The 13,287-nt window shown below is 48.5% G+C and overlaps 3 protein-coding genes across 3 annotated transcripts; 2 read left to right on the top strand and 1 right to left on the bottom strand.

Annotated features, from left to right (window-relative positions):
- Positions 1-3: 3 nt before the first annotated feature.
- FSUBG_3577 (uncharacterized protein) lies at positions 4-1,189 on the top strand (the record flags this gene model as incomplete). Its single annotated transcript, XM_036681472.1, has 2 exons — positions 4-145; positions 198-1,189. 2 exons carry the CDS (start codon positions 4-6, stop codon positions 1,187-1,189), a joined length of 1,134 nt encoding a protein of 377 aa, XP_036540941.1.
- Positions 1,190-2,350: 1,161 nt separating this feature from the next.
- On the top strand, positions 2,351-4,866 carry FSUBG_3576 (Cullin 1; the record flags this gene model as incomplete). Its single annotated transcript, XM_036681471.1, has 5 exons — positions 2,351-2,418; positions 2,466-2,552; positions 2,608-2,684; positions 2,738-4,629; positions 4,678-4,866. 5 exons carry the CDS (start codon positions 2,351-2,353, stop codon positions 4,864-4,866), a joined length of 2,313 nt encoding a protein of 770 aa, XP_036540940.1.
- A 683-nt stretch (positions 4,867-5,549) lies between these two features.
- On the bottom strand, positions 5,550-7,878 carry FSUBG_3575 (uncharacterized protein; the record flags this gene model as incomplete). The annotated part of the gene is made up of 4 exons (XM_036681470.1): positions 5,550-6,815; positions 6,863-6,975; positions 7,210-7,556; positions 7,613-7,878. The coding sequence occupies 4 exons, from the start codon at positions 7,876-7,878 to the stop codon at positions 5,550-5,552; spliced, it is 1,992 nt and encodes a 663-aa protein (XP_036540939.1).
- Between the last annotated feature and the right edge of the window lie 5,409 nt (positions 7,879-13,287).

The raw sequence follows: 13,287 nt of genomic DNA, 5'->3' as shown, positions 1-13,287 counted from the left end.
GTCATGACTTCTCCCTCTCCTCCAAGAACTGGCACTGGCACTGGCACCTATCACGACTCTCCACGAACCTATGATTCTGGCCGCACTTTGAGCAGCTCTGTGGCTGGCAGATCTGCCCGTCTACGTCCCCCTCGGTCCCTCCCACGTAAGCGACTTGTAAATCCATCGCTCGCCTTCTCAGCTAACCCAAGAAATAGCCTGGATTGATTCATGGGACGACAAACATGGCTCAGTAAGCGACGACCAACTGCGACTACTCCGGCCTCCCACTCGCGCTGTCCCACCACAACATAACTCGTCACCAAGTGACCCCCAAAGACGAACCTCGAAAGATGGCTTCGTCGATCCACAAGACCCTCTCGCTGGCCAGGGCCAGGAAACGAGAGGCAAAATCCCCCATTTTATGCGCTACGGACGCGCCTCGATGCGTGGCAGGAAATGGGACCATCTGAGATCCGCAGAACCCGTCATTGTGCCGGGACATAAACCAGCGTTAACCTCACAGCCGAACATGGCATGGCAAGACTTTGTACAATCTTCGTCATGGGGTCGCATGACCAATGAGGACTCGAAAGTGGTAGACGTTGAGGCTCTAAACGACCTACAACCAAATTTCAACACACCAGCCCGCCACCCTTACGATGCACAAGAAGCCAGGATCTCACGGAAGAAGAGGACGCTAGCTCCATACAAACGCTTATGGAATATAGCTATTCGGCACTCTCTTGCCCCTCTAATGTTTAGACTGAGCGTCATGGTCACTTCTATCATCGCCCTTGCTATTGCAGCGCGGATCCACCAGCTTGAAGACGTTGATAGCACAGATTCAGCTGAAGAGACACAATCCATAGTTGCCGTGGCCGTAGATTGCGTGGCTATTCCATACATTGGTTATATGATCTGGGATGAGTACACAGGCAAGCCTTTGGGCTTAAGATCTGTCGTCTCCAAGATATCTCTCATTTTGCTGGACCTCTTTTTCATCATCTTCAAGTCGGCAAGCACAGCACTTGCATTCGAGAGCCTTGTGTATCATAACTTGTCCGATACAGCAGTCAGGAGCTTGTCAAAGGCGTTGGCAGCATTCATGCTCATGGGACTAATTGCTTGGACGATGAACTTTGCAGTCAACATATTCCGCACAGTGGAACGCCTGGGAGGAGGTGAAGACGATGGGCTGCATGGCTAGGAAAGGGAAGTGAGGGATGGCTGGAGCAACGGACTCGCTTTGGAAATTTAGGATACCCCTTTGAGCAGGGAGTGCTTATGGCGACTAGTAGGAGTATATGGGACATTGATATCACGGTAGACCGTGCTTAGCGTTCATAGCTGCTCTTCTTTCTCTTTATTAGTATTTCAGACAACCTTTCACACGTGCTAAACATGCATGTTTCTTATGTTCAGGAACGACCTTGTATTGGGGAATAAACCAAAAGAACCAAGCTTAATTGTGTGCCTGTTGCTGTAACGTGCACAAATGGCTCTGTTTGTTGAACTGGTATCAACCACAGACTGAGAATTGCGGCCCTTGCCTACTTACACAGGCACCTAGTATTCATCACTCAGTTCGCCCTGCACGCTCATGTGTATGACGCTTCAGGGTGAAGGTATATCATAAAAGTACTAGTAGGTAGCTTAGTAGCTACTACCTAGGTAAGGTAAGGTAGCTCTACCCACGCTTCATGCTTCACTTGGAAGGTTTCCACAGTACCTACACCCCTGTTTATCGGAGACAACCCGGCCATCAGCCTAGGGCGGTATGTAGCGGCAGAGCCCGACGCTAAGCCTTCTACAGCAAGTTGCTCCTCCTGTTGTGGCCTGGCCTTGCCTCAGCCAACGCCTTGTCATATCAGTCCTGCTACTGCGGTCTGACATTGACTGCCTGATCCTCTCCCGTCCTGTGCATTTATTTGACTGTCGAGAATCACTTTACGGGTGTTTAACTTTCTTCTTTTCTCTCTCACTCATTCCCTCTGATGACTCATATGTCTAGGATGATTTAAGTTTATGGACTGCATTTTGCCCTGCCACAAAAGCACAAAACCGACTTACCAACTACTTTTACTGCCCATCCGAAACCGCCTCTAGGCTCGACCTTTGCTCTCAGTCGTGCCTGAGTAGCTCAACACCAGCCGGGAAAACATTCCCTCGAGCGTCAAACCTGACCGTCATATTCATCGTCGCGTCGCATAATTGCGCTTTGGTTACAGCTCTATACCTTTAGCTCCTTCTGTGCAAAACAACCTTTTGTCGACTCTGACGACATCGCGTCGAACCCCTCGACACTAACCCCGCCTCTATCACCAACACCTCCGTTAAACCGCCTTCCATCTTCACTTTCTAGCCCACCATGGCCGCCAGGATGGGTGCCACGAGTCAAATGCCCCCGATACCCAACAGAGAGGATATTGGGGCAACGTGAGTAGCATTGTCCATGTTTAGACTGTCAAAACTGACTCGAATAGATGGGCTTATCTACAAGCAGGTATCTCACGCGTCATGAACGATCTCGAGCAGGGCATCGACATGCAAATGTACATGGGTGTCTACACGTTAGTCATCTTTACCCAGAGTTGTATATCAAAAGCGTCTACTGACTTGTCACAGCGCTGTCCATAACTTTTGCACATCCCAAAAAGCAGTTGGCATGAGTGGTCCTGCTATGCACAGTAACCATAGAGGGGGTAAGCCATTCCTAGACGCGTATTCACGGCCTATCAAGCTAACTGCCCAATAGCACATCTGCTAGGGGAGGAGCTCTACAAGAAGCTGATCGATTACCTCTATCATCATCTCGATAGCCTTGTGAATGAAAGCAAGGCCCACACCGACGAGGCGCTGCTCACTTTCTATATCAAAGAATGGGGTCGCTACACAGTTGCCGCCAAATATATCCACCATCTCTTCCGTTATCTCAACAGACATTGGGTCAAGCGAGAAATTGATGAAGGGAAGAAGAATATCTACGATGTCTACACCCTGCATCTTGTGCAATGGAGGAGGGAGCTATTCGAAAAGGTCAGTGATAAGGTTATGGATGCGGTACTTAAGCTTGTGGAGAAACAAAGGAACGGCGAGACCATCGAACACGGCCAAATCAAGCAAGTCGTCGATTCCTTTGTCTCCCTGGGACTGGATGAAGCAGACCCCTCCAAGTCAACACTTGATGTCTACCGCTATCATTTCGAGCGTCCTTTCCTCACTGCTACTAAAGAGTTTTACGTGGCAGAGTCCAAGCAATTTGTTGCCGAGAACAGTGTCGTGGAATACATGAAGAAGGCAGAGGCCCGTCTGTCTGAGGAGGAGGAGCGCGTTCGCATGTACCTGCATCAAGACATCGCCATTCCTCTAAAGAAGACTTGTAATCAAGCTCTCATCGCCGATCACTCCAGTCTTCTTCGGGAGGAATTCCAGGTGCTTCTGGATAACGACCGCGAAGATGATATGGCACGAATGTACAACCTTCTTTCGAGAATCCCCGACGGCCTCGAACCGCTTAGAGCCCGTTTTGAAACACATGTGAGAAAGGCTGGACTTGCTGCTGTGCAGAAGGTCCAATCGTCAGAGGGTGACAAGCTCGAACCAAAGGTTTACGTCGATGCTCTGCTGGAAATTCACACCCAGTACCAGGGCCTTGTGAAGAGAGCTTTCAATGATGAGCCAGAGTTTACACGTTCTCTTGACAACGCCTGCAGAGAGTTTGTCAACCGGAACGAAGTTTGCAAGGCTGGATCCAACAAATCGCCTGAACTTCTAGCCAAGTACACTGACGTCCTGCTCAGAAAGAGCAGTACCAGTATTGAAGAGGCAGAATTGGAACGTACTTTGAGTCAGATCATGACTGTCTTTAAGTACATTGAGGACAAGGATGTCTTCCAGAAGTTCTATTCGCGGATGCTGGCCCGGCGTTTGGTGCATAGCAACTCCTCTTCAGACGACGCTGAGACTAGCATGATCAGCAAACTAAAAGAGGCATGCGGTTTTGAATACACGAACAAACTTCAGCGTATGTTCCAGGATATGCAAATCTCCAAGGATTTGAATAAGGATTTCCGCGAGCATCTTGAAGGCGTCGAATACACCAAAGCCGTTGATTCAACTTTCTCGATTCTGGGAACTGGATTCTGGCCATTGACGGCACCGAGCACTGACTTCAACCCTCCTCCCGAGATTGCGGCCGAGATCGAGCGCTTTATCCGCTTCTACAAGCATAAGCATGACGGGCGTAAGCTTACGTGGTTGTGGCATCTTTGCAAGGGCGAGATCAAAGCTGGCTATTGCAAAGCCAGCAAGACTCCGTATACCTTCCAGGTCTCGATTTATCAGATGGCCATTCTCCTCCTTTTCAACGAGAAGGACACTTACAGCTACGAGGATATGCTCAGTGCCACTCAACTGAGCAAGGAGGTTCTGGATCAGGCCCTCGCTGTTATTCTAAAGGCTAAGGTACTCATTATGTCTGGCGGTGCTGGTGAGAAGCCAGGGACCGGTAAATCCTTCAAACTAAACTACGACTTCAAGAGCAAAAAGATCAGGGTGAACCTGAACCTCGGTGGTGTGAAGGAGGCCAAGCAGGAGGAGGTCGAGACGAACAAGACAATTGAGGAAGACCGAAAACTGGTCCTCCAAGTATGTATATCTCTTTACTTGTCAGGATTCATACTAACTACAACACAGTCTGCCATCGTCCGAATCATGAAGGCTCGCAAGAAGATGAAACACACCCAGCTCGTAAGCGAGACCATCAACCAAATCCGCTCGCGATTCGTTCCAAAGGTCGGCGATATCAAGAAATGCATTGAAATCCTACTAGACAAGGAGTACCTGGAGCGTTTGGAAGACGACGAGCTAGGTTACCTAGCTTAAACCTCTAGCTAAGTGGTATTGGTTCGAGGTCAAGTCGGAGAGCTCCGTCCCAGCTCCGCACTTCGCAATTATCAAGCCCATTTTATTATGTATTTCTCGAGAGCATAAATATCTGGGGCTCTCGGCGGTTATGAGCGTCTTTACTTTCTTAATTCCTTCGGCGTGGTAAGAGAGTCTGACGGGCAGACATGATGAGAAATGCTTGGTAAACAATAGATGATCAGCAATTTGAGCACGTCGCTACCTCTCCCTCGACCCTCCCTAAGCTTCTTTCTACTTGTCCAGTCACTTATTTATTCTTTGTTTTGGGTCTTGGTGATTTGGTACCTTGGGCGGGGAGAAAGTTGTTTGCAAAGGAAGAATCAGTTGGCTTGGGATCAGGGAATGGCTGCAAGAAGGGCTCTGTAGAAATGGACTGCTGAAAAAAAAAAAAAAAAGGTCTTGACGGACAGGTTTTAAAAACAGTGCATGTAAAGGACTTATTCAAAGTGGACCTATTAGGCGTTTCGATCTTTCTATACTGTAATATTGCATGGCTCGTTCAATATTAATTACAAACGATATCAAGAATACAAGGGATGATATATATACACAATGTAGCCAAAATCGCCTGCTTTGATGATCTTTATGATCATGAAGCAGCCGTCCATATCCCATGTTTTCGGGCTCTCTTTGTTAACCTATCATTCTTTAGTCGTTACGCCGTTCTCGTTGCGAGGAGGGCCTGCGCTTGGCAGTTTATCTTTCGAACCAACAACTCCCTCGGTCTGGAAGCCATCGTCCTTCCTTCCGGGCACTGGCGGGCCTGGAAGAGGGTTGTTGATCCCCGAGGTCGGCCGGCTGCCTGACTCACTGACACCCGAGAGGATACTCTCGCTGAAACTTGCACCCCTCTCTGGACGTGCAGTTGCATCATCGGAACTGCCACCTCGAGAAACGGGAGCGCTGATCATCTGGTAGTCTTTGTCAATGGTACTGCTTGAACTCGAGTCGTCCATTGCCTTGTCAGCCTTGGAGGCTGGTTTGCGACCCCAGCCAGCACCCCATCCACTTGTGCGGCGCTTCTCACCAGCCCAAGCTGCCCAACTCCCGATGTAAGCACCAGCACGCGCACCAGCTGATTGCCCTTGATGTCCGGCTTTTGAAGGGTCTTGTCCAGCCAGCTGACTCGAACCGTTCGGTGGCGATGCTGCGCGAGCCTCTTCAGCGCGACGTCGTTGTGCTTCACGCAAAGCCTCCATGTCGGCATACAATTTATTAAGAACAAAGGACGCCTTTTCACGACCGGCGGCAAGATTCCGACCAAGGACTTCTTTGCCCTGCGCAAAACGCTCGTCCAGATGCAGTTCTTTTACTTGCTCTGCGATGCGACGCTGTACATCCTCGATGTTCAAGCCTCCTGCACAAGGATGTCGAGGGTCAACAATGTCGAACAAATGGGAATCAGTGTTTGCGTTCCACATGCGGTAGTTCTCGGTGCGCTTCCACGCCTCTACCCACTCATATCCAAAGTCTGCGACAGGATCACCCTCAACCTCTGGAAGGATAGCTTTCGGGTTGTTTGGATTCACATGAAGATAGTTGTGGTATTTGACGGAAGAGATGAGAGCGAGAATATACTCTTCGAACTGGAGCCTAATAAACTCCTCGCTCCCAACGTATTTCAACGTCTTCGGCCTGCTGGGGTTGGCTTCATCCCACGTGTCGTTGATCTCATGAGTTAAATAGTCTATCCACCTCCGGTCAGCAGCGGTGAGAGTCAAAGCACTTCTGAGTGACGGAGAGTTGATAACAACTGAGTCCTCGTCCAGATTGATGAGGATATCACTGTAGCGGTCCTTCTGCTGCAGGAGAAGTGAGTTCGTACTACCGACAATATAGGACTTTGTGCCAAAGTCGGCGAGAATATCGAGTTGTTGCAGGGGGGTATAGGGTCCAAACAAGCTTCCCTGTTTGCTGTCAGTTCCTGTTCCGATCGAGTTTTGACGAGACTTACCTTGCCAAATATCTGGAGTGGTAGGCCCATGTAGCAGAGGAGGGAGTTGCGATCACTAGTTCGCAAACTGGTCGGCTTTGATAGACTTGTCTCGTAGCTATTCAGCTCTGGGTCTGCGCTGTCCTGCAGGTTGCGAATGAGGCCGGGTATCAAGGACAAAAGAGAAAATTGCATCATGCACAACCTGTCACATCTCGACCCAAAGAAGAGCATCTAGAAGTAACTGTCAGCAATCTTCGTTACGGTAGGGAAAACCAGCAGTGATACCTTCGGTTGGAGGAGGCAACACTTCAACAAAACCAAGGTTTGCCATTTGTATTCGTGTATCAGTTCACGAAGACTCATACCGAGATATTGGTCTCGGTCTATCTGGTCATTGAGAATGCCTTTGGTTTTCTCATCTGCCAGGCTCTCCTGGAATCTGCGGAGAATCTCAACATCGGTAAACTCACGCTGCGCAAACCAAGCCTGCGTGACAATACTCAAGCGCTCACGAAGCATACCGAAGAACTGAGGGCTATCGGCAATGACCACAACAGCCTTCTGGACAGTGGATCGCGTGACATCAGCAGGGCGATTGATGAGCTGGGATGAATCAAGTTGTCGGGTGCACGAAATTCCAAACAGTGACGTAGCGGGTTTTGTCCCCGTCTCTGGGCGAAGCAGCGTAAAGTATGAGAAGTCCTCTTCGGATCTACACAAATTTCTCAGCACCATTCAGAAGTGTCAAAACCGCAGTAAACAACTCACGCGTGCGCCCCATCACTCAAGGCCATGAAAGGCAGCAAAGACCAGCCATAATCAGCTGCAGGATCGCTCTCATCGTCTGCCCCAAACCAATTCTCGACTTCTGGGCCCCTTGCATGATGGAATCCGACAACAGTAACAAGCGGGATGAAATCGACCTTGGTAGACGACGCAGGGGAGGAGGGTAGAATGGGTGAAAGTATAGGCTTGAGGTCATCGTGAGACTCGGGCGCGCCAAGACCGCTGGGAGGAGATTCGTCGGAGCTCATTGTGTGGTCTTTTTCTCTCGAGGTCGTGCGCTAGAAGTCGGCCATGTAGATATCCAACAATAGTACTCCAGAAAGGATATGGATGTATTTATGAGTGGCTTATATCAAGACGCGCGAGGGGCTGATCGATCGACAGTTGTGAAGGTTCGTTAACGTGATAAGGGGTTGCTTGACTCGAGCTGCAGTGCCAGGGATGGGGGCGAATTTGTTGAACGTTGGACGTCGAGGCGCCCGAATCGTAGTGAAGTTGGGTTCTGATTCGAGGTTCGATGCTGCGGCTTTCAAAATATCGATATGTTTTGGTGAAATGCCCAGAGAAAAAACTTGTTATAGGGCGTAAGTCAATGAAGGTTCAAGGTCGCATAGTGATCATGGATTCCTCTCGACAAATGCGGTATTCAAACAAGACTTCTTGACGAATGGATATTAAGTTTCCAGATAAGATAAAGGCCCGCTTAGTACCTTAATTAGCCTCGCTTGATTCGAACGGGGCTGTCAATATGATGCACATCAATTCATGATGATATTGAGAGAAGACGAGATCAGGAAAATAGGAGGAAAGAAAGGTTGAAATAGACAACACAGGGTCAACAGCTACCTACTAACCTACCTAGCCTGGAGGATGGATAAGGTACTAAGTATCACGGGAAGGTTCCTAATGTCCAGGTACCTCAGATGCTAATAGAGAGGGGCAGCCCTGAATGAAAATCACCAATTAAACATGCACGTCCCCTAAGTCCAAGATCAATGCTATCAGAATGGTTGATGAACTATTAATTGGACACATCTCCGCCTTTTGGAACCTAGGTACTCCACGCCTTGTAAATAAAGGAAGCATGGACCGACGCCATTAGTTAGCTCTATCGTACTTGGCTGCATTCGTATCTCGAAGCTGTTTTTCTGATGCATGAATGACCTGGGTCAAGAGAATGACGTATGAATCTTTCCAATGCCTCATTCTCAAACGTCAGAAACATTCCTCCCACCGACCTCGATACTGGCTAGCATAATCCTTTCTTCAGCTATGATTGGTCACTTTATCCTTGTCCAATGAAGCAAGTCGACGTGTCTTGCATATTTTAGTTACTTGCCCAGTACCTACTACCTTAGCCTAGCGATATTGCCCCGGGCAATCTGAATGAATTAGCACAATGAGCCGCAGCTCCCACTCAGCCATATCAAAAGACGTTGTGGTTGTAGTTCGTGCTGCCACCGGAGCTGTTTGAGAACGCCTGCTTGTTGAGAGCGGCGGTTTCCAAACTGCTATGATGCCCGGGCAATTCACAACCAACGACATCTGTGAAGAGGCTGCAATAGGTAATCTTTGATCTCTGCGCACATCGAGTACCACATTAATTTGTCGAACCACATCTACTACCACCTAAGCTAAAGTATCTTGCAAGCTGTTTCCATTGAGTGGCCGCTCGCAGCCTCGAGGTCATGCATAAAGAGCCGCTGGTCTAATACTTGACCACCAAATGTCAGTGTTACTATGTAAGGCTTCAGAGATCAAGAGAATAAGAACTAGTACTACTCTATAGAGTCTCGATCCATCACTGACATCGACAGCATCAACTGGACCAATCAGTGTATTTCATGCCCTCGCTCTGATAATCGATTGAGATAGTTTCGACGGTTCAACTGCCCCAGTCTGATCGCAACCTTAGTAGGCACCTTGTTATGGGTCTCGAGGAAGTACAGTGTCGTGGCGTTGACCCATGTGTCACTGGGAAAAGCATCGACTGAGGCAAAGATATAGGAGTGTCACATCACATTGGGTCAACAACCTCTGAGAGGCTTCAGAAGTTGAAATTTGTGGCATGGGTGAGAATAGAAGGTTTTATGCGGAGTATAAGTTAGTGTTTTTGACATCCAATATCGTTGAGCCGCCAGATCAGTGGGCACGACCCCATACTTCACTAATAAGCCACAGCCTATGATTCATTCGGTAGTTGACGGATAAGGCAAAAAAGCATTATTAGAATGGAGTGCCGTACTAACTTCCATTCATAGGTACTTAGGCGATAAGGGGGTTCGGTTATTCCACAAACTGGGTTGTTTTCAGGCTTCACAATACGGTGATAGTACTGTTACTGTCCACAATCATGGTTTGAAATGGCATCTCTAGCAATAACAACTTAAGTATAACAGATTCGTTTTCGCTGGCAAATCCAAACGAATATACTTGTTGTATGGCCCGGTGCCCTCAGTTCCTAATAGATACTACTAGGCGGCGAATTGGCTCAACGGCTGGGTTTTGGATCAGCAGCCTGGTATAGAGATCATGATGTTGTAGATTGACACGAAGCAGGATAGCAACCAAGTACATGATGAGGCTTCCTCGATCAAGCAAGCAATTGTAGCCCCAAAGTCTGACCGAATGGGCGGAGTGGTCAGCAGTAAACACAGCCGAGTCATGCGTGGTTATGGTATGCTTGGATATGTGGTCACTGGTATCGCTCTGCGCTTTCTACGTAGTGGGTAGACAGACATCACTACAGCTGATGTTTCATCAACGACTTGGAGTAACACAGCTAAAGCAGGGGTCGATGAGGAATGTAGAATTAACTAGCGATGCTTCAATGTCTAAAATCAGAGAGGTACGCGCTTCTTAGGTTCCGAGCGACATAAAATACATGGCAAGGAGGGCCACCTAGCTGAGGTCCATGGTTCACTGAGTTTCATAGCTTACTACCCTCGGTGCAACTTTAACTTCCATTTCTCGAGGGAACTTTTAGAAATGGAGCATAATAAGATCAGGAATCTTTCTGCCAACCCAACTTTCAACGGTGCGTGGTTTCAAGGCGAGCCTTATTGGTGTGCCTCATATGGAAGCCTGGTGCATCGGTGAGGGAGATAGGAAGGGTTTGGGCGGCGGCGAGGGTTTCTGCAGGCAAACACCAATGCAGCTTGGTACGAGAAGCAGAAAAGGAATACGCAATATTAAGATGTAAACATGGGTTGCATTGGCACTCCACTTTATCTCCAGGAATCCCAAAGGACCCCTGTTAGAATATCCTACTGACCCGGCTCTGTCTTTTGTGTTGCGGATGCTCTTTGTTTGGTCCCAGAAAACTGCAATTTCCCTTGGCCTTCGTATGGGTTCTGCAAAATGATGAGACGAAACAAATTCTGTTTTTGAGAGTGCGTGGCACGGTGCGATTGTCTAGAATTATGTGAGGAATGCGGATAAATCCACCCAACCTTATTAGATCTCACGACGCGACGAGCAGCGCCCTCAGCGAAGAGTCTTGGGGCCCAAATTGGGACCATTGGGTGAGCCGTCATTAGCTAAGACAGCCTGGGAAACATGGGGAGGTGACTCCCCTACAACTTACAAGGGGCCAGTAGAGGAACGTCAGGGAGTTAGGTAAAGTCCATCCAAGCCAGGCGGCCAGGCTATATAGAGGGGCTGAGAGGGCTGGCATATGCGGGCGGCAAGACTGGACTCTCTCCACTGGGTCCGCCGTCCCATCTTGATCTCGAACAAGATTTATGGTCGACATGCATCGAGTGTGCAGTTTTCGTCAAAGACTCGAGGCGTCGAGTCTTCATGGTATTTCTAATAAGGTCCTGTGGCCGCTCTGCCGCTATCTGGTACTGGACAGGGCCAACAAAGATCTCGCCAAGCCGCCGCGGATGAAGTGAGACATTGGCCAATTAGAATATCCTTTTGGCACGTTGATCAGTCCCCTACGGATTCTGTAGGAGCGTCAATCCTTGATAGATCTAACCTTGTTAGGAAGTAGAGTGGTGACTGATACCGCGAGAGCCTGTGTTAAGCGCAATTTGAACCGGGATACGGACACAGCTACAATGTCCACCCTCAAAACAGATGATGAGTGTAAAAGTAACGAGGGACGACAGATTCACTTCACTTTGAGCGGCTCTTGACATCAATTGTGATGACATGAAACTAGATATTTCAAATTAGTCTCACGTCGAGTTGGCCGTTCTCCGCGACAAGGTTTGACCTGGTCGAGACTCCTAATTAGGTACCTAGGTAGTCGTCGGGATCATAAACTTGTACTGAACTATTGCAGTGATATTTGCAAATAAGGTGGCCAAACAAGCAGCATCTGTAGCCAATGTCCTCAACAATGGGATGACAGCGAGCCTTGCTCTACCTACTATGCAACATGCCTAACGACCTTGGAAGGTCGTTTGAATGGCATGATCTGGAACTTGTCTTAATGATAAACCAGAGCCAGAACCAGTGCTAAAGTCTCAAGAAGGTCCCGATAGTCTGGTCAATGGTATGGTACCAGTGCTGGCTAATAATATACACACCAGCCGGGGAACGCCAGATGAGTAAAGCCCACTGTCGATGGCCACGGCGGTGTTTTTGCCCGAGACTTGAATCGGTTCACACTGCTTTTGAAAGGGAGAAAAATCCGGGCTTCTCACGGACCACCACTCTGAAAGGAAGAACAAAATGGAGATTTCCACATTGTCATGTAGATATGTTACAAGAGCAGAGACTTGAAGCCAGACAAAATCAGAAGCGGCGTCCCTTCAACTCAACTTTTGATGGTGCTGAGGTCGTTGGCAGTCGGACGCCCCTTCGGTATCAGAACATCTCACTACGTATGTCAGACCTTGTACCCAGTAGACAACCAAGTGTGTACCTAGTCTGTGGAATTGTGTTTGTGAGGATGCTCTATAGACTATAATACATAGAGGCCTGGGAGGCTATTGCTGAGGAGGCTATTGAAATGGGCAGCAGTATTATCATGTGGATTTTTTATTATTTTTTCCCATCTCGGCGGAGAATGGCGCTGAAGTGAACCCCTTGGTCCTTGCCAGCAGCTGAAAGGTCTGCAGCAGTCCCTGCCTCCTGCTTGAATTGGATTGGATGTGGATGTGACGGTTGAATCGATTTTGCAAAGAAAGCAGGCGGTGGCACGGTTGGTACAGATTGATACCAGGTACCTTCCATTATCTTACTTTCCATTCAATGTTTATTATGTACTCGACCTTGCCTTATTTCGTAGGTGCTCAGTGCAATTTATTAACCCTGCGCCAGCTCAATTCAGTTCAGTTCAGTTCAGTTCAGTTGATATCGCCTCCAACTTTGGCTGATGGCGTTCATACCCACGTTTCACTTTAGAATCAAACACGACAAGGTTTCGCTATTTGACATTACTTCCGCTTGCGCTACTCTGCCGAGATCGTTGCAAACCTCCCTAAAGCGACTCTTCCACGAACGGTCGAGTCTCTTTGTAACCAACGATATCCGGTTGTAGGCACTCTGGTTTGCGCCCCTCGCTCCGGTGAGAACATTGCTAGGAAGCTACTGGCTGCAGGCGCCTCTTCAACCTGGCCATACCATCAGCTTCAACCCCCCAAGCCCTCAAGGCTCAGAAGTACTACCTTTAATTGTAGTTACTAAGGCAAACTACCTACCTA

Source organism: Fusarium subglutinans, assembly GCF_013396075.1.
Source record: "Fusarium subglutinans strain NRRL 66333 chromosome Unknown NRRL66333_c0000030, whole genome shotgun sequence".
In the NCBI taxonomy this organism is placed as follows: domain Eukaryota; kingdom Fungi; phylum Ascomycota; class Sordariomycetes; order Hypocreales; family Nectriaceae; genus Fusarium; species Fusarium subglutinans.
This window is presented reverse-complemented; position numbering and strand designations above follow the sequence as displayed.